The following is a 19481-nucleotide window of genomic DNA, read 5'->3' as shown; positions in this document are numbered from 1 at the left end:
CCCAAACTAAAAACCCAAGGGAAGTTCACCCTGTCTTGCTCCCTTGGTAAGTTCACACTTGATGATGCTCTTGTTGATTCTGGTGCAAGTGTGAATGTGATCTCAATGGCGATGGTGAAGAGTCATGGGATTGAAAACAAGGAGCCAAACACATCCTTACTAATGTTTGGGGACTCCTCTTCTACTACTCCAATTGGTCTCATCAAGAACTTTCCTTTGAAGATTGGAGCTTGCACCATTCCTATTGAACTCACTGTTTTGAAGATGGCAACTGAGAAGAGAGTCTCATTGATCCTTGGCACACCATTTCTCACAACAGTAGGAGCTTGCATTGACTTTACCAACAAGAAGGTCACACTCCTCAATGTGAACAAAGCTGTCTCCTATCCAAATTAAGTCTCCAGTGATGAATGTTGAGTATTGTGGAACCATCACTTGTGGAGAACCTTCCATTGAAAAGATCAAGGATGAAATGGTTGTTAGTGGAAAAGAAGGTATTGATGGAGAGTCCTCTAAAAAGATGTGTGATGAGCATTTGGAAAGTGCTACAAAGGAGGAGGTGAGTAGAGCCACAAAGGCTGCTCATGACAAGAAGAAGATGATGAAAGAACCTCACCCTCCACCTCTTGATATGATGCCATACACTCTCACTCTTCACCCAATAAAGTTCAAGGATGGATCTATTGAGTACAAAATCAAATGCAAGGGAAAGTCTACACCATTCTCAAGTGCAAAGGCCATCATCACTCCACAGCTTCAAGATGATCCAATCAAGCTTCAAGAGCTTCTCTCTCAAGTCCTCACCATCACTCTTGAAAGTGGGAAATATTCTCCTCTTCACTAGCCAATTGGAAGGAAAGTCAAGTTAGAGACTTAAAACAAGCTCACTTAAGAGGAAATCTCATGGTATCTTTTGTACTAGTGGTTTGTCCGCGCTTCGCGCGGAAATATTACATTCTTTTAATTGAAATTTGATTTCAATATTTATTAATATTTTTGATCTTTTATGTAGTGTTTCTAATACTATTTATTTAAAATTATTTTAGTACAATAATCGGAAGACATGATTTAACTATTAATATATAATTAAAAGTGATTTTGTCATGTAGTATCAATTTTTCCATGGCGTATAAGGAAAAATATGAGGAAATTTTAATTTTATTTTACTTTCGAAACATTATATTGGGATGTTTGAAAAATAAGCAAAATTTTAATCTTTTCATAATTAATATATCAGTATCTTAGGTGAAGTTCTTATGTTGTGAACACCAAATATCTCCTACATATTCTTTTCTCTTCGTAATTTTCGTTTCCATCTTTAACAAACCTACTCTAAAATCTTTTTTTTTCTTTTTTTTACTATTGTGACTCTTTATGAAAAATATAAAAGTGAAAACCAATATTAATAGTAACGTTACAAATCTTAGCTAGCTTCACCGCAAAAGTAAATGTTCATCATGAGAAAACAATATATTCTTTCTTTTCCAAATGCAATCAAATTCTTTTATCAGTTATGAACATCTCTAATAGTGTTTTCAACATCCTACATTTCTCCTCGAGTGCTGCAATAAATAATTAAATAAAAATTTCTTTTTTTTTTTTGCTGGAAACAAATGAACTTTATATGTTTCTCAGAAAGCAAAAGGACATATTTATTCATTCATCATAAATGTTTTATACGTCAAGAACACCAATAAGGAATTTAAATGATAATAGAAACAAAACTCAAAAAAGTTAGAGAACATACAAGGTTTGTTCATAGTTTCCTATCAGAGCTTCGATTACCATAACATGGCTTCCATTACACCATATCAAACATTGAATAAACAAATCTGGTACGCATTTGAAGCAGAGTATCTAATATCCCTCGTCTATTTCCTAGTAAATATAAGTTTCCAGCTTAAAAAGTACGAAAATAATTAACATTGAGTTCAAATAATGGGAGATAATGTGAATAAACAATAAGTTTGTCTAAAATATAGATGCAACTATAAATCGATGAACACAAAAGCCAACGGTATATCAACTACCATCTTCTATGCATTCAACTACCATCTGCTTAAATTTCGATATTCGTTAGGTGCAACTGGATATAATCAGATGCATTCACAGAAACAGATTGGCCACTTCGAGATCTTAACATAAGTATTACCTGTAAGGCCTTTGTCATATAAGGAATAGTTGCTTCTTTCAAAGTTCCATCAGACTGAAAATCTCAAGCAAATAAACAACACAGATCAGACTCAATTTAAGCAAATAGCCAACACAAATCGATACATGAGTCTATCAGGTGTGTACATGCACTACATGCCATATGCTCTCCTTGAGTTACATACATCCATACATGAGTCTCTGGTCTCAAGAAAATAGCCAACACATATCAGACTCAGTTTAAGGCCATACTGAAATTGCAACAAGATCTTCAAGATAATGCAAATGTTATTGTGCAATTATGTTCACTTATAAGACCCGATTGACTCATATATCGATCCAGCTTGACTACTGTGTCATAAATGGAGATTATTAGAGTTAGCTAAACAGAAAACTCAATCTCAATAACTTGTGCAAATATATACAATGTGATTACTCATGTTTACCTTAACTTCATCGGTTCTTAGAGCTGAACCATAGAGGGTATCTCCTGTTTTTAGCTGAGAGGTCGCATCCTCCATAGCAGAGTTGAGCTGAGTGAATTTCCAACCCAGTACCTTCCAAGTTTGCTTCATTTACAGTACAAAACTTTGTTAATAAGTAAATCAACAAAGAGGCGGAAAATGCGAAAATATCATATTAGTGATTATTTTCAACTCACCTCCAAAGCTTTGTCCTCATCATCGGTCTGCTCCAACTATAGGCTCTAGCCTTGTTGATCTGATTTAGTTGATAGAAGTGACATCACACATCGACATATGTAATTCAAGGAGAGCAGATATTATTGCACTAATGAAACCAATCTGTTAGTGTGATCAACTATATAGAATATTAGCTGTTGTGCATATACGCAGCCAAGAGCATATGCCGAGTACACCTAAAGTAAACCCTCCGACGAATAAGCATGTTCTGCTTGATAACTTCATAGGCAACAGAAGGCAGGCATGTGTACTTCTGAGACTTCAGAAGACCTCCGTTTGAGAAATTCTTAAAGCTGCTGACTTTACCAGATATCTTCACCAACATATGAGACGAAGTCTCAATCTCTGTTTTCAAACCATCTCTAGATCTCAAAGCCTCGTCAAGCTTCTTCAAAACCGACCATCTTTGCCTTTACTTATACTCTCAAGCTCCTTTGATAGATCTTCTTTTTTCTTCAAGGCTTCGTCTCGCTCTCGCTTGGACTCGTTGCGCTTCTTGATTGCCTCATGAGCAAGAGCTTTGAGCCGATTGAACGGCGCTTGGAGATCCGATTTCAAACTCTAGGTGGCTTCTCGAGCTTTCTTCTGGCGATCGAGCTCCTTGATTAGCTCCATTAGCCTCTCGTCTTGTGCCTCTTCCCGAGGCGGATCGTTTAGAACGACGGGCGCGCTGGTTCATTGGACTCGACATCAATGAGGACGACATCAATGAGGATGTGTTAATTACGTAAAACCTGGGAGCAAAGTAGAAATCAATGCGCCGTTACGGAGAAGAAATCGTAAAAGCTACGGTCGATCACAGATTCTGGAACTTTCGTCGGAAGAAGCTAAAGTGACGAAGAATCAAATGTTATCACTGGGCTTGGAATGTAAAAGCCCAACCGTATCAGTAAACCAAAACACTTCGTTTAAATAAAAGTGACACGTGGCAGTAATTGCCGGTATAAAAAAAATATACTAGGTTAAGATCCGCGCTTTGCGCGGAATCAACATTATATATATAAATTATTTTATGTATTAAATATTTTTACATATTATGAAATAATAAATATATATTAAATAATTAAAAGTCAATAACCATTAAATATATAATTAAATTGGTGCGAACATATAAATCAATTTTATTAATCCAAAAAATATTTTTTTAATATTTGATAGGATATGTTATTAAATTTAAATCATACTAACATAGATAGAATATGTTATTAAATTTAAATCATACTAACATAGATAATATATTTTAGTATACTTTTAATATTAATGTCTATTAAATGATGATTTCTACTCATATAGTTTTTTTGATCATTTGTATCTTTTATAGAAAAAAATTTTAATTACTAATAACAAAATTTCACTATGGGATTAATAGTTTTAGTAATTTATAATTTAAAAAAAAAATGACAATGATCGTTGAAAACTTTTATCAAAAAAATTGTTCAAAGTAAATTTTGAAACTAAAATATTATATTTTATATGGTTTATAGTTTAACTTAAAACGATATATATATTAATCTTAATAATTAATTAAATTAGACTTTTTACTTATATAATTTTTGTAATCATTTGTATTTTGTCATAACAAAAATTTTAAACCATGGATCATAAAATTTGAATGTGAGACTTTTAACAGTTTTAATAATTTATAGCCGTTTGTAAAAATTCAAAATATAACATATACATAAAAATCTAAATTTTTATTATATGGTTATTGTGGTTGTTTAATTTATTTAATAGTTTAAAATTAAACAAATATGATAGAAGATAAACTATTTTTTATCAAATCTTTATTATTCAAAATCATTAATTGCCATATATACTTTAGCCACATTAGGCAATTCCATAAATTTTATTTAAGGAAATAATAAAGTACATTAATGATGAATTTATTGTTAGTTTAATAAAAAAACTTATTATATAATTAGATGGACCAACATATTTTTCTAATGATTCTAAGAATCATTATAGTGACGACATGTGGCTATAAAAATAAGTTGTGATGCTTCTCAAATAATATATAGGGGATTTCTATATATCTTTTTCTTGATTCAGTGTGTTTGAATAAGCTTAGCGACAAGTTTGGGAGAATTCTCAAAAATTCTCAAAGGTCATGTCGAAAATTCCAAGGTGACAACAAGCCCTCTCTCCTCATTTCACTTCTCTCAAAACAGCCAACTTCAAGTAAGTGCATTCCACCTTTGTAAATACTTAGTTATCATGTTTATGTTTTCCCTTAGATCACTTCTTTGAGCTTATTCTCACACAAGGGACTGTGTGAAATAAGTTTGGGGGAGAGTCTACTATCTCACATTGTGTTTTGTTTTGTCTACTTGTCATTAAGTCTCATGCATTGCATTGTGAATAATTATTTGCATTGAAAATTCACAAAAATTAAAAAAATTCGAAATCACAAAAAAAAAACATTTAGTTGCATCATTTGCATCTTTGGGATTGAGTCTAGAAGCATTTAGATTACATTCATGCATTGGGAGAAACCTTGTAAAGAACACATGTCTAGAACTCAATTTGGCATCCTAGCTAAACATATCAAATAGCTTAAGCATCTCTTGAAAAAGCTTGTAAGCTTCGAGCCTTGAAAACTCTTCTTGAAATATGTTGCTTGCTTGATGATTGACATTGTTCATGAAACCAACTCCAAATGAACTACGGCTTAATGAACTTAATTTCTCTTGCATATGGACATTTGCATACTTGATCATGGATATTATACACATTTGGGTTATCTTTCTCTCTTTGTACCAATCTTTGTTAACCCAAACGGCACTCTCATACCCATTAACCCAAACCATTCTTTGAAGTCAACATTAATTTGATTGAGTGAGGTTTTTTATTGATAGCGTGTCATGTGCAAAATCTTGAGATTATTAGGAGCGACAATGGGTTGTTCTCATCTTTGACTAGCATTAAGACCTCATGTAGGTTAGCCTCTAGGATGGTTGTTGGGTTTGTGCGTTTAAATTCTTATGATCTTGGGAATGAGAGAGATTGAGTGAAAGAAAATGAATCAAAAAGATTGCTTAAAGTAAAGAAACTCCTAGGGACAAAAAAAGTTACAAAAGAAAAAACTCTAGAATATCAATAGAACCCTTTTTAAAAAAAAAAGAAAAAAAAAGACAAACAATATATGAGTGGGGAAAAGAAAAAGAAAGATTTGAGCTAAGTAAAAATCAAAAAGATTGTCCCTAGTTGGTTGAATCAAAGAAGAGAAAAGAGAGTGTTCATTGGGTTGGAGATGAAAATGAGTGTGTTTTGGGTTTGGGAATGATGAAAAGAAGGGGTAGAACTTGAAATCATCTAGGAAAATGGTAGAATGATGAGAACAAGGCATTATATGCATGAATTGCTTCTTTTTTTAGATAAATTTTGCATAATGATCTTGCTCATATTCTTGAGTGTAAGTCACTATAAAAGAAATATGCATTTGAAATCCATCTTTCTTCACATTAGACCATCTTTTCTCACCAAGCCAAATGATTGAGATCAAATATCCATTTGCAGGAATTCACTTTGTGTGTGTGTTTGAATAAATGTGAGGGTTCGCTAAAGAATTTGTTGGTTGAATGGCATTACAACTTGAGTAGAGATAAAAAAATCTTGATATGCCTTGAGAAGCTAGAGTGCACTAAGAGAGTTGATCATGTTATTTGCTATGTTTCTCTTAGGATGTCACATTGAAGGTTAAAAGTGTGTCTTTTGGTTAATAGCTCCCAGTTTTAATTATCTCTCTCTTAATTGATATTGAAAGTTTACTTGACGACAAGTAAAAAAATAGTTTGGGGGACTTAGATATCTCATATACATTTAGATGTATATATTGCATTTGTGTGTTCATTTGCATTTGACAGGGCTAAAGTGCACTTTAGAGAAGTTTGGAACAAAATCGTGAGGTAATGGTTGCAATTTACAATGTATGGGGTCAGAAACGGAGTTATCAAAAGTTCAGGGACCTGTCTTGCAAAATCTCCAAAACCCACCATTGGAGAGATCGATTGTTCTCCGGATTGGTTGACGACGATCCCGGCGGCTACCACGGCGGGTTAAGAGCAAGACGACGAGGATGAGCACCGGTGAGAGCTAACGACGACAATTGAGCTCGGGATTGGTCTTGCCATAACTGAGAAAAGTTGCAGATTCGTGGAGGAGCCGCGGCAGAGAGCTTCGTGGTGGAGCAAAGCAGGGGAGACAGAGACGACCAACCATGATCTCCAATCTCGAGATGCAGAGCGGCTTCATGGCGTGGACAAGAGAAGCGGACTTGCGGCGGAGAAGATGGATCGTGTGATGGCTTCAACAGACCATGGAGACCGCAAGTGATCTTCGCGGCTAGCAGCGGGTTGCGGCAAGGTTTCGACGAAACCATCCAAGAGATTTCGCAAGCTGCGGCCGTGACGTATGGAGGCCGTGACGTGTAAGCATCGGGACTCCCATTTTAACATCCATTTTAACATCCCGATTCGGGAGCATCAGGTGGTCGCGGCTATGTCACGACAGATTCGTCTAGGGCGTTTCGCAGGCCATGTTCACGACATGTGGATGTCGCGGCTTGTGGGCTGATTTCGCAGACTTTGATCGCATGCAACGGGTGGTCGAGGCCGTGGTCCAAAACATTCATTTTACCATTTTACCCTTTTGTTTCTAAGCTAGTATAAATACATTGTAAACTTAATCTTAGATCATATAGATCATATCTTGTTTTCTATCTAATCAAAAGCCACTTCTAGGTGAAAGATCAAATCTTCATCATATTCTTTTGTGTTTACTTGATTGCTTAGATCAGATCAATTAATGATTTAGTGTCTATCATGATAATGAGAGAGTAGTCATCTTTAGATTCATGAGTTATGATGATTAACTGATGATCTAGAATGTTTAGAGTAGATTAATATGTTTCCTTGCTTGATTGAGTGACCTTAATGCTAATCTAGAGTTGGCCATTTTAGATTAGAAATCTAGACATTTCATTGCCCGGGAGGTGTTCGATGAAATGTCTAAGTCAACTCAACATGCTTTTAGCTTACCCTACCAAAGGCATTTGATGTTAGGGGAGTTTAGAAAGTTGAATGATCTGTTCTTAATGATTGCTTGATTGACACAAACCAAAGAAATTTGATGTTTGATCAATGAGAGTAAATATGCTTTTGTCTTGACAAAGAACTTGCTTAGAATTGTTATCTAGACTTAGAAAATTGTGTTGATTGAATCTTTGCCATTTTAGATTGAATCTTAGTCATTTGAAATCAAATTCTCACACCCATGATTCCTCCTTTATCTATTTGCTTGAAAATTGCTAGTTAATTGTGTTAGAGTCTTGTTAGCTTAATCAAATCACTTCATTACATTGAATGCATTTAGCTTAAGTATGAACCTGAATTCTCTTTGAATTGAAACACTTAGAAATTGATTGACATATAAAATATTACATTGATTTGAATTAGGATTTAAATAAAGTCATTATGGTGAATCTAGATTTATTTTTTTCTGGGTGCACAATGTGTGGAAAACAAAATGGTGGGTGCAATAAAGAGAATTCTCTATTTTGTCTAGCATTTTTCTCTCATTTTATCACACAAAATAAAAAAAAATGAAAAGATCATGGGTGCACATGCCCACATTGTCTTCAATGTGGCTTCCCCCTAAACTAGGAAGTGCAAACGCTGAACGGCTGAAGGAACCATGGTCACTCTCGATTTTGAATCTGGCATTTCACTAAAGGTTGAATATTAGTGGCAACAAGACGGGACTTAATGTTTCGTTGATTGGAAGTGAACAAAGATTTTGGATCAACCTTTCCTTATAGGGATTAGAAAGTTATACAGACAACTCACAATATGGCGAAAGTTAGCGCGATGTATATACATGTTTCAAACAAGTTCGTGACTGATTACGTTGCTGATATGTGAGCAATCTTTTGATGATTGGTTTGCCTTTCCGAACAGATTTGTGAACATATATTAATATTATGTCAAACAATCCACCAAACTTTTTTATTTTTAGATAATTATTCTAAATTATATTTGACAAAATGTATTCCAAGTTATATAAGCGGTATGGACTTTTTCAGTATTGTTGATATATATCTTCTCTTTGTATTTGAGAGAATGATACTTTATAAATTTTACACATAAAAACTTAAATATCTTTTTTATAATTCTATGTTTTTTACTATTCATATTCTTGCATTTTAACTTATATTTTAATTTTAAATAAAATACATTAATTAGAATTTTAAAAAATTCACCGGTTAACGATGGCTGGCCGGGGGCATCCTCGTTAATTTTTAGTCTTTGTGTGTAAAGCTTTTAGCCGGTTATGTCTGTAAGTTTCAAGCCTTTCTATATGGATCCATTATCATTTTCTGGTTGGAACAAAATCTTTTATGGCTTTAAGTTTGGTTGTAATCTTAGAGCATCATTATCGCGGGTGCTAAGCCCCGTCTCTTACGTTTAAAAAAAAAAAAAAAAAAAAACCTTAATAATGCAAAAGACGTCGCTTAATTAAGCGCTACAAGAGACGTCCCTTACGGTACACGCGTCCTAACGCGACATCTCAGTCTCTCTCTCATCTCTCTTTCTCGACTGATTCGGTTTGATTCCGAAACTTCCACCACCGGAATCGCCGCCGTCTCAGTTGCTTCATCTCCTCCTCCGTTGACAAATTGAAGAAAGTGGTAGAGGAAGGTAATGCCTACGGAGCTTTGCAGATGTACAAATCCTTCAGTGCCAGGTTCCTTCATTACCCAATTCATCAAGTATCGAAATACCTCTTTTTGACTCTGTTAATCGGTTAAAGTTTGGATCTTTGATGTTGTTTCTTACTTTTGAATATGAGATTAAAAGCATTAGCCTTTTTTTTTGTTTGCTCGGCAGATATGTTACGGGAAGGTACTTGCCATTATTGATTCTATTCTGGAAACATTAAGATCCATTAAATTAGAGATAAAGATTGATTTTTTTTTTGTTCTGTTTTGGTTTCAGAGGAAAGATCTGCAGAGAAGAAGAATAGAAAGAACAAGGAGACAAAATCAGAAACAAAAGAAGAGAAGAGAGCAGAAAAGGATGAGAAGATCTTGCCAGAGGAGAAGAACACAACTTCTGTTGCGCTTCCTTGCATTGATAAGCTTCGAGACGAGTTGTCTTGTGCAGTACGAATCTGAATCTTGATAACTTTTTCATCATTATTCCTTGATTAGTGTTCTTAAAATTGAAACTTTGCTTTGTGATTCTGCAGATTTGTCTTGAGATTTGTTATGAACCAAGTACTACAACTTGTGGACACAGGTACATCTTACTACACAACAAACACCACAGAGTTGTCATTGTGCGGTGAATTTGGTACTGACTTGTTGTCTTTTGTGAGTTAATGAGATTTAAAGCTTCGAACTTTATCTAACAATGGTGTTTAACATGCAGAAATGGCAAATACTGCACGGTTAATACAGTTCTTTGGAACACAATCCAGCTTATGTTCCCTAAAGAAGTGGAAGCATAGAGAGCTGCTGCTTCTGCTAATTTCCTAACCAAGGAAACGCCAAGCCCTAGAGACTCTAATCAGAAGGTAACAAGCAGGAACAGAGATACGGCGTTTCAAGCTAGGTTGCAGAGAGAGGATATCTCGAGGTTACTTGTGTCTGAAGAGAGAAGGAGGAGAGGCGTGAGGTTGGATCAAGATAGCGATGTAGCGTTTGTGTTGCGGTTACAGCGGCAGGAATTTGCGTCTGCCTTTGGCGGTACGGTGGCTGAGACAATTTTCACTTCTTCTTCATCAACGGCTCTAGCCTTTCTTTTGTTGTTACCTAAACAAATTTGATATACTGATACAGGTTGCAGAGGGATGCATTGCCTCTTTTCAGTATGCTAAGAGTAAAATTTAAGTCTTGCATAGATAGAGAACCACTGCTTAACGAGGTATGCAAGATTAGTCTTTGCATGTTTTGATAATTATTATTATCTCCTTCCTTACTCTTGTTATCCCTCTTCTTTCAGACGCAGATAACAAACTCAAAGTGGTGAAAACTCCAAATGCTGTGAATCCCCTTGTGCTTGGTTCTTTTGTAAGTTTTTCAATCTAAGAACTTGAATATAGAGTTAGCATCTACTATGTTTTAAGAAAAAGTTTAAGTTAATAAGAAAAATCAAAAAAATTTGGTGTTTAATTAAATTTTTTTTTTTAACTTTTAAATAAGAGACTTTCAATGGAGCACGTAAATTTTAAGGTCTCTTAATCCGGTCTCTTAATTCACTTTTACAATTAAAAAGTATTAAAAAAAAATACGAAACCCATTTAGGGTCTCTAGGATAATGGTGCTCTTAGTGTCTGGGGATATACCTTTCCGGCGACTTTGTAACTGCATGTGTATCTTTGTTGTTCCAATGGAATATTTCAGATGTTCAGTTTTTTTTTAAAAAAAATTGTTTAAATAATTAAAAAAATCTGTAACATTAGTTTTAAAAATAGAGAAGAAGTAGTATTTTCCTTGATAAATATCCAATGAATTTAAATTTGAATAAATTAACGAGTCATAAGTTACTGAAAATGATACTTTAAGAACACATGATTTCACAGTTTTTTTAATATTAGTTAATACTCTTGAAACTAATTGTTACTACCATTTTATCGAGGCATGTGGGTTTGGTCGGTCGGTTAGTTCGTTATTTCGGTTGACCAAAATCTTACCGAAGTGAATCACCAAAATAATCGGTTTGGTTTGTGGTTAGTTCGGTTACGAAAAAATATCAAAATTTTTTATTTTGGGATTAGTTTGGTTATTTCAGTTCAGATTTTGGTTAGTTCGGTTCGGAATTTTTATTAAGGTTTGGTATTGTTTGGTATTTTTAATTTAAAAAAAACAAACTAACCGATTATCGAACCAAAACCAATTTTTTTAGGTTTCCGAACTAAACCGAACTAACCTAAAATCAAAATTTTCAATTCGGTTCGGCAGATTCGGTTCGGATAATAACCGATATCTTATTTTATCTTTAAAGGCCAACATAGAGAAATTTTGATGGAGGGAAAATTAATGAAGTCTCACATTTTATCGTACTTAGGAAATACATGTTAGTTTTACACACTTATAAAAATGAATATTTGAAAAAAACTAAATTATTCGGTAAGTAACATTGACAAAGAACATATAAAAGTTAACAACACAAATGGACTACGAAGTAATGATACTTTGTCATTTTCTTCTGAAAATGCATGAAAGTTATTATTAGAATACCTAGAAGGAAAAACATTGTGTATGGTCAACCTTTCGGAATGCAATTTAAACACATAAGCTAACTTTAAGAGAAGTTCACTGAAACAAGAATTTAGAAAACACACCCATCAAACTCTTGCCATGTATTTTTTTGTCACACATTCTATAGTTTTGGTCGAATAATATATATAACTATTTATAATTTTAACAAAATCCAAAAAGTATCAAAACTTAAATTTAATAATACATAATCCGCGCGTAGCGCGGATAGAAGACCTAGTTTGGTTAATGATTGAACAATTGATCCCCTTGGTAAAGGTTCAAATGCTAACTTTGCACCCCATTCAATTTTTTTTTATCTCATTTAATTGTCTAGTTATTTTTTTTTTGTAACTGTTAGTTGTTTGTTTTTAATATGCTATGCACAATCTTTAGGAAAAAAAAATCATTCTTCCGTATATAAGTTGTTCCTTGTTACAATTGCTTTTAGTTTTATAACTCTGTTGATCAAAACAAAAGTTTTATAACTCTATAACATTGTTTGATTACAATTTTTATCTACAAAAATCAATAAAGCTTACATAAATAAATAATTTAAGTGAATAAATTATAAAACCTTATATACTATATATGCCAATGATTTAGATGTTAGTACTTAGTATATATTAATTTTATAGAAAACAACTATAGCTTATAGGGGTTTTAATACAATACATCATTTTAGATTAAAAAAAATTATAACAAAAAGCTGCTAATAAAATTTTAATAAACTAATTTTTAATACTATTACATAACTATATTAGCTTGACCCCGGTGGAAAATATTTCTAGCTCTGCCACTATACCATTTCCTCTTACATTACTTTGAACATATTGATGTAATGTTACATCATTCATTTACCTCAATATCAGTTTTGCAATTTCTCGAGCTACTCATTTCCTTCGGATTTTGTAGTTATGAGATTTAGTTAACTCTTAGGTTACAAAAAAAAAGATTTAGTTAACTCTTTCAGCTGGACCTTTTTTGCATCCGTTAAAGATACAATGCGCAACTTATTGGTGTATGGGAAATATGATGCAAGTTATTAAGTTACCGGGCCGGTTCAACAATATAAAAATGTATCATGGGCCATTTTATAAGTGTAGAGCCTTTTCGTTTAAAATGGGCCGTTGTTATGATAATAATTCTACATTTGTTAAATGGTTCGAACATAATTTTGGGGGGGGGGGGGGGGGGGGGGGGGGGGGGACATAACAAAAGATGATGTCATGATAATGTAAGTTTGTGCTGAACGTGGCACCACAGCAATAACACCACAAACGATGCAAAACCGACAGTACTTATTAGTGCCAACAAAAACAATCATACTATTAGTGATTAATTTCAAAAGAGAACTGTAATTTGTTTCTCACTATTTGAGAAAACCTAAGCTCTTATATTAATATTAAATAATGGGATTCAAGGTTCAGACATTATAAGCAAATAATACATATACGTGTGACGAGGTGTTTTTGTCTGATGATAAAGAACTTTCAGCGTGATCACACTCACTTACACGTGTTTTAAACCCACCAAGTATCATCTTCTGTGTTCCTTAATTTTACCGTGACTTTACTCCTATAACGCTGACTTTATTTATGTTCCAAAAAAATAAGGACATAATAAAGTGTATATTCGTAACTTCTCTGAAGTATTTATAAATGACCACATGTTAGTTCATCCATAGTTTCATTATTATTTTTTTGGTAAAACCATAGTTTCATTATTTTCAATACTTTGCCATTTTAGTTTAATTGTTTTATCAGTTAATAACTGTACCTAGTTTTTTTTTTAAATTATAAGCTTGGATAAAATCTATAATAAATAGAATATACTAGAAGAAATGTAGGTCCACAAAGTCACTAACATGGTTTTGACATCTCTTACTCCCTATATATAGGTTGTTGTATAGCTTGAGTCTTAGATATACATTATAACTTGTAAGTATATTAGGTACTTGTTTGAGCATATCTCTAGACTAATAGATATATATATATAGAGAGAGAGAGCCAGAGGGTGCGAGGAGTGAAGATGGGGAGGCAGCCATGTTGTGACAAAGTAGGGCTGAAGAAAGGGCCATGGACAGCTGAGGAAGACAAGAAGCTCATCAACTTCATCCTCACCAATGGCCACTGCTGTTGGAGAGCTCTTCCCAAGCTTTCTGGTATATCTTCTCTCTTTCTTTCTTTTCTCCATATGCGACGTCCTTGGGATTTCTCATGTGTAAAAAGTTTTTTTTTCTTAACACATGTGTTTTTACATTTTCTCTTACCAAAAAAATGATATGCTATTTTTGATATATGGATTATCGTATTTTAAAAGTTAACTTTCTTAAAACGTCCCCTTTTATTCCTACTGATTTCTATTTTATCTATTTTCTTGTTTTTGCTGACACTGATAATAATACTTCTCTACCTTTTTTAATTAATCTGCATGAGTTCTTTTGCTATATCTATACTAGTATAGTTTTGCACCAAATCAAATGAATTTACTATTTTCAGTAATAGTTTCAATGCAGGAGAATCATATTCATTGTTACCGTCCTTTTTGAAATGGAATAATTCTCTATCTTTTCGACTTACAAAATCCGATCAATCATGGTGTTTGGCCCGGACAAAAATCAGTGTTTGATACTGGTGGTCCTACACGTTATTATTTGTTCTTGATAATTTTTTGTTCTGTTTTGTTTTGTTTTCACTTGTTCCTTCTTATTCAGTTTATCTCTCGTATATTTAACTAGTTTCCAATCATTCTGATCGTTAATCTAATTACTTTGGTTAATCAATTAAATCAGGACTCTTGAGGTGTGGAAAAAGCTGCAGACTAAGATGGATCAATTATTTGAGACCTGATTTAAAAAGAGGTCTTTTATCAGAATGTGAAGAACAGATGGTCATTGATCTTCATGCCCAACTTGGCAATAGGTTTATTCTCTTTCTCTGGAAAATCATTGTTATTCCATATTTTTAAAAATCCTCAAATTTATAAACAGTAATTTTACCTACCTTTTTAAAAAAAACTAATTTCACCTGCCAAACTTTTATGTTGTAACTAACTCGTAATAAAAATATAAAAAATATTGTGGCCATTAGACTTCAATATTATTAAGGTCTCGGAGGAACACAAAAGTCACAATAGAACACTGAACACGCAAACTTTACTATTTCTTCTGTATGAAAGAGATTGGCCAATCTACATCTCATATTTAAATTTAATCGTGCGTTTTTAACCACGTACGGTAGTTTAATTTAGTAGGTCTGATGATAATGACTGAACAGTCGAAATCATGAGTTAATTAAACTTAAGTTTCGAATCATTTTAATTTTTGTGCAGATGGTCAAAGATTGCCTCTCATCTACCAGGAAGAACTGATAATGAAATAAAGAACCATTGGAACACACACATAAAGAAAAAACTAAGGAAGATGGGCATTGACCCTATGACCCATAAGCCTCTCCCTGAACAAGACGGTTCACAGCAAGCTCAAGGGAGCAAGAGTTTAGTGCCTCATGATGACAAGAACAAAAAACAAGACCAAGAAGATAAACAAACTAAAGAAAAACAAGAACACCATCAACTAGGGATAGATTTGGACAAGAGCAACAAAACAATATCTACTGATGATGGGTTTTGCATTGATGAAGTCCCGTTGCTCGATCCACATGAGATATTACTGGACATCTCTTTTGCTCAGCATCATACTAGTGATGAAAATGCTCACATTAACATTAGTAACTCCACTTCTCCTTCTTCCTCTTCTACCTCGTCGTGTATATCATCAGTACCGGGTGAGGAGTTCTCGAAGTTTCTTGATGAAATGGAGACTATTGACCTCAAGTGGCTCTCATCCGATCATTCATCAGGGGATAATATTATTTACAAAGACGACAAGTTCCACAACAATGTTGATACGATGAACTTGTGGGACATAAATTATTTGAGCAGCTTGGAATTGTTTATGAATGATCATGATGATGGTTTTGTTGGAAGCGGATGTTCAAGAATGGTTTAGATCAATATTCATGACCATTTTACTTTCAGTTTTTTTTTTCATGTTGTTTTTAATTAGTTCTTTTTGTTTGTTTTCGAAGTGGGCGATTTGGATTTGGCCGTGGTGTTGCAATTTAGTGGATGATTAGGTGTAAAATACATATGTAATAAAGATTGCAATTGTGAACATACTTTTCTCTATTGATTATTTTGACATATTTGATGGAAAAATATGGAACTCTAACCGCATGTATACCATTTGTTACAAATCTAGTAATGATTTTTTTTTGATAAGTTCATAATCTTTATGACAGACCAAAATAGTTTTCATGATATAGTTCTTAAATCTAATATAGCTTAAATAATTAATCAAAATAGACCACATAATTACAAATGCATTGAGAAGCTAATCCCACTAGTCGCTTGCGTTCAATTTCCTCTGATGTCTCTAACACAACATCTAATACACAGTAGCTTTAAGAAACATGTAATACAGAGTTTACTGATTTAAATTCACATAATGCATATTTTTGAAAAAGCTATTTAAAAATTATGTTCTGGTTTCCGATTTTGGAAAAATATAGAGACTTCAGCTCTGGATCATCTTAGTCAATAAAAATTATGTTCTTTAGTTTTAGTTGCAATTAACTGACAAATAATATATTAATTCCAAAATATTAAATCCTTCCAAAAGTTTACCAACTTTTTTTAATTCCCTCTGGTATAATATAGATAGATATTTTTTCCTGGCGTCGACTTTTGATGGCTACACATATACCTAGTTTCACTACACACCAGAAAAAGTTGAAGATTGCTTGAAAACAAGTAAATATTGTTCGAATCAAAGTGGAAAATACTAAATGGTGATACGATGATGGCGTCATGGTGATGAAATCCATTGCTATATACGAGATTTCACCAACGCAAGGTCACGATCATATGATTAAATCTCAGGATATACTAATAACTCCAGCAACTAAATATTCTCAATTCTCACGTTCAACCTTCAAAGCATTTGTGGTGGAGCATCAAACCTCTACACTAACTTCCACTGGTTATCATTGGTACAAGTATTAGTACTGTTAATGAGTCAGTGACAAACATTCTTCTAACAATTGGCCGGCTAGCTGGCCAAAATTACAAACGCTCCATTTTTGACCTGTCGATAAAAACAGTGTAAAAAATTAAAAATACAAGATTTACGAATGCTCCATTTTTGACCTAAGTGGTCTAGCTAGGCTGATTAATTACTTAAATAATTTCGTATATCATTGGTCCGAAACGATTAATCAGATATATGTTTTGAAAAAGTGCGAAACTACACCGACCCACGCATGCATGTATCAACCCGCACTTGCATATTTCATATGTCTATATGTATGCAGTGATGATGACACATGTGTTGCATATTTCGTCAACATATGTATGTCTCGATGCTGACATATGCAGGTCCCTAAACGAAATAAAAATAGTAAAAAGAATAATGTAGAATAACTTTACATATACAAGGGTTTATCGTTTAAATGATGACTAAATTTCCTGAAGAATGTAGATTTTTTTTATAAAGAAGAATGTAAAATTTAAATAACCCAATCATCGAATGTCTTAATAAATTTTAAATCATAAACACCATTTCGATTAACCAAACAAAAAAAATCAGATAAGAATCAAATCAAACAAAAACGTGTGCACATATTTCAGTATTGTTTTCAACTATCATTTAGTTATTATTTTCAGTTTTAGAAAATGCAGCATATATATATTTCGTGACAAAAAAAAGAAAAAAATGCAGCATATTTATGTAGGACCTCACAAAATGAGGGGCTGCGGTGGCTTCATAAGGCTGTTGCCCCCATATATATGACTAGTCCTGCTGTGTATTATGTATTTGTATGTGTATGATGTTTAAGACAAATGGACCACAAGTGAATGGGATTGATAGACAAGTGGTAACAACTTTCACCAAACCATTTTGACAAAAAGAATTATCGGAATTTATACTTTGATTGTCACATTACATCATCATTCTTTTATCAAATAAATTTATTGGCATCAAGGCCATCTTCAAAGTATTTTACCATTTTTATAAGAGAATTCGGCAAAAAAAAAACATTAACTTTGCACGAATTGCCAAAAGAAACATGAATTTTGGGCTGACCAAAAAAACACCAAACTTTCATTGACTTTAGAATTAATTAACAATGTTTCGCTGACTTGCCAATTTAGCACGCCGTCAACAAATTTAACAGAAATATTTGACGTCGTTTATTGTTGGCGTTAAGTGAAACGACGTCGTTTTACATGATTTGAAATTAAAAATATGTAGACCTCTGGATTCGAAGCCAGGTTGTTTGGTCAAATGGCAAGGTCTTTTACCACTAGGCTAGAGGAACTTTCAATGTACTTACTAACATGTTTACTTTTATTTGGTACTGATTGAATATAAAAATATTCTCTAAAAACTTAAAAAGATCTTTAAAATTCCAAAAATTTGAAAAATAAGAAATATTTTATAAAATCAATTTTGAAATTAAAATTGAAAATAAATTTTATTTTTCTTTTTAAAAAATAAAAACTCTTCCAAAATTTTCTATAAAATTAAAACGAACTTTAAATTCCAAAAAATTGAAAAATAAAGAAATTTTTTATAAATTAATTTTGAAAATTGAAAATAAAATTTTATTTTTCTTCAAAAAAAATAAAATTTCATATTTCTTAAAAAACAAAATCTCCCAAAATTTTCATAAAATTAATTTTGAATTAAAATTAAAATATTTTTTTTCTTTAAAAAGTCAAAAAGTTTCCAAAATTTTCATTTTTAAAAAAAAATTCAAATTTTTAAAAAATTATAATAAAATGCAAAAAATTAAAGTTACAATTATCAACTTTTTATGTGCGTATAATTAATTTCACCTTTTAGCAAATGTATTAAAAAATTGAAAATATTGGAAGATTTTTTATTTTATGAAAAGAAAAAATAAAATTTTATTTTCTATTTTAAATTCAAAATTAATTTTATAAAAAAATTCTTTATTTTTTTTCATTTTTTTGGAATTTTAAAGATCTTTTTAAGTTTTTAGAAAATTTTGGAAGAGTTTTTATTTTTTAAAAAGAAAAATAAAATTTTATTTTTTAAAAAGAAAAATAATTTTTTTTATAAAATCTTCTTTATTTTTTATTTTTTCGAATTTTAAATATCTTATTAAGTTTTTAGAGACTTTTTTATATTTAATATGTACCAAATAAAAGTAAACATGCTAGTAAGTACATTGAAAGTGTGATTAGCCTAGTGGTAAAATACCTTGCCATTTGACCAACCAACTTGGGTTCGAATCCAGGGGTCTACATATTTTTAATTTCAAATCATATAAAACGACGTCGTT

The 19481-nt window shown here is 32.5% G+C and overlaps 2 protein-coding genes across 4 annotated transcripts; both read left to right on the top strand.

The window, feature by feature from the left end:
• The first annotated feature begins 8816 nt into the window (after positions 1-8816).
• Positions 8817-11022, top strand: LOC106370583. 3 transcript variants are annotated; one of them, XM_022710467.2, is made up of 7 exons: positions 8817-9593; positions 9737-9751; positions 9845-10011; positions 10098-10147; positions 10280-10596; positions 10690-10774; positions 10853-11022. In XM_022710467.2, the coding sequence occupies exons 1-5, from the start codon at positions 9551-9553 to the stop codon at positions 10356-10358; spliced, it is 354 nt and encodes a 117-aa protein (XP_022566188.2). In that variant the 5' UTR covers positions 8817-9550; the 3' UTR covers positions 10359-10596; positions 10690-10774; positions 10853-11022. The 3 variants fall into 3 exon arrangements, 1 of the variants encoding a protein (XP_022566188.2); XR_007329008.1 differs by having other exon boundaries at positions 9168-9751; positions 10098-10201; XR_007329007.1 differs by having other exon boundaries at positions 9176-10011; positions 10098-10201.
• Positions 11023-14019: 2997 nt separating this feature from the next.
• LOC106372229 (transcription factor MYB20) lies at positions 14020-16287 on the top strand. Its single transcript, XM_013812395.3, has 3 exons — positions 14020-14272; positions 14903-15032; positions 15442-16287. The coding sequence occupies exons 1-3, from the start codon at positions 14140-14142 to the stop codon at positions 16118-16120; spliced, it is 942 nt and encodes a 313-aa protein (XP_013667849.2). The 5' UTR covers positions 14020-14139; the 3' UTR covers positions 16121-16287.
• Positions 16288-19481: the final 3194 nt, after the last annotated feature.

This window comes from Brassica napus, chromosome C9 (assembly GCF_020379485.1).
Source record: "Brassica napus cultivar Da-Ae chromosome C9, Da-Ae, whole genome shotgun sequence".
In the NCBI taxonomy this organism is placed as follows: Eukaryota; Viridiplantae; Streptophyta; class Magnoliopsida; order Brassicales; family Brassicaceae; genus Brassica; species Brassica napus.
The sequence above is the reverse complement of the archived record's forward strand: the minus strand, read 5'-3'. Positions and strand labels throughout refer to the sequence as shown.

Coding starts and splice junctions, on each gene's coding strand:
- LOC106370583 (XM_022710467.2), top strand. CDS start 9,551: ATGCCTACGGAGCTTTGCAGATGTACAAATCCTTCAGTGCCAG. Junction 10,012..10,097: donor GAGACGAGTTGTCTTGTGCA/GTACGAATCTGA, acceptor GTGATTCTGCAG/ATTTGTCTTGAGATTTGTTA. Junction 10,148..10,279: donor ACTACAACTTGTGGACACAG/GTACATCTTACT, acceptor TTTAACATGCAG/AAATGGCAAATACTGCACGG.
- LOC106372229 (XM_013812395.3), top strand. CDS start 14,140: ATGGGGAGGCAGCCATGTTGTGACAAAGTAGGGCTGAAGAAAGGGCCA. Junction 14,273..14,902: donor AGCTCTTCCCAAGCTTTCTG/GTATATCTTCTC, acceptor CAATTAAATCAG/GACTCTTGAGGTGTGGAAAA. Junction 15,033..15,441: donor CATGCCCAACTTGGCAATAG/GTTTATTCTCTT, acceptor ATTTTTGTGCAG/ATGGTCAAAGATTGCCTCTC.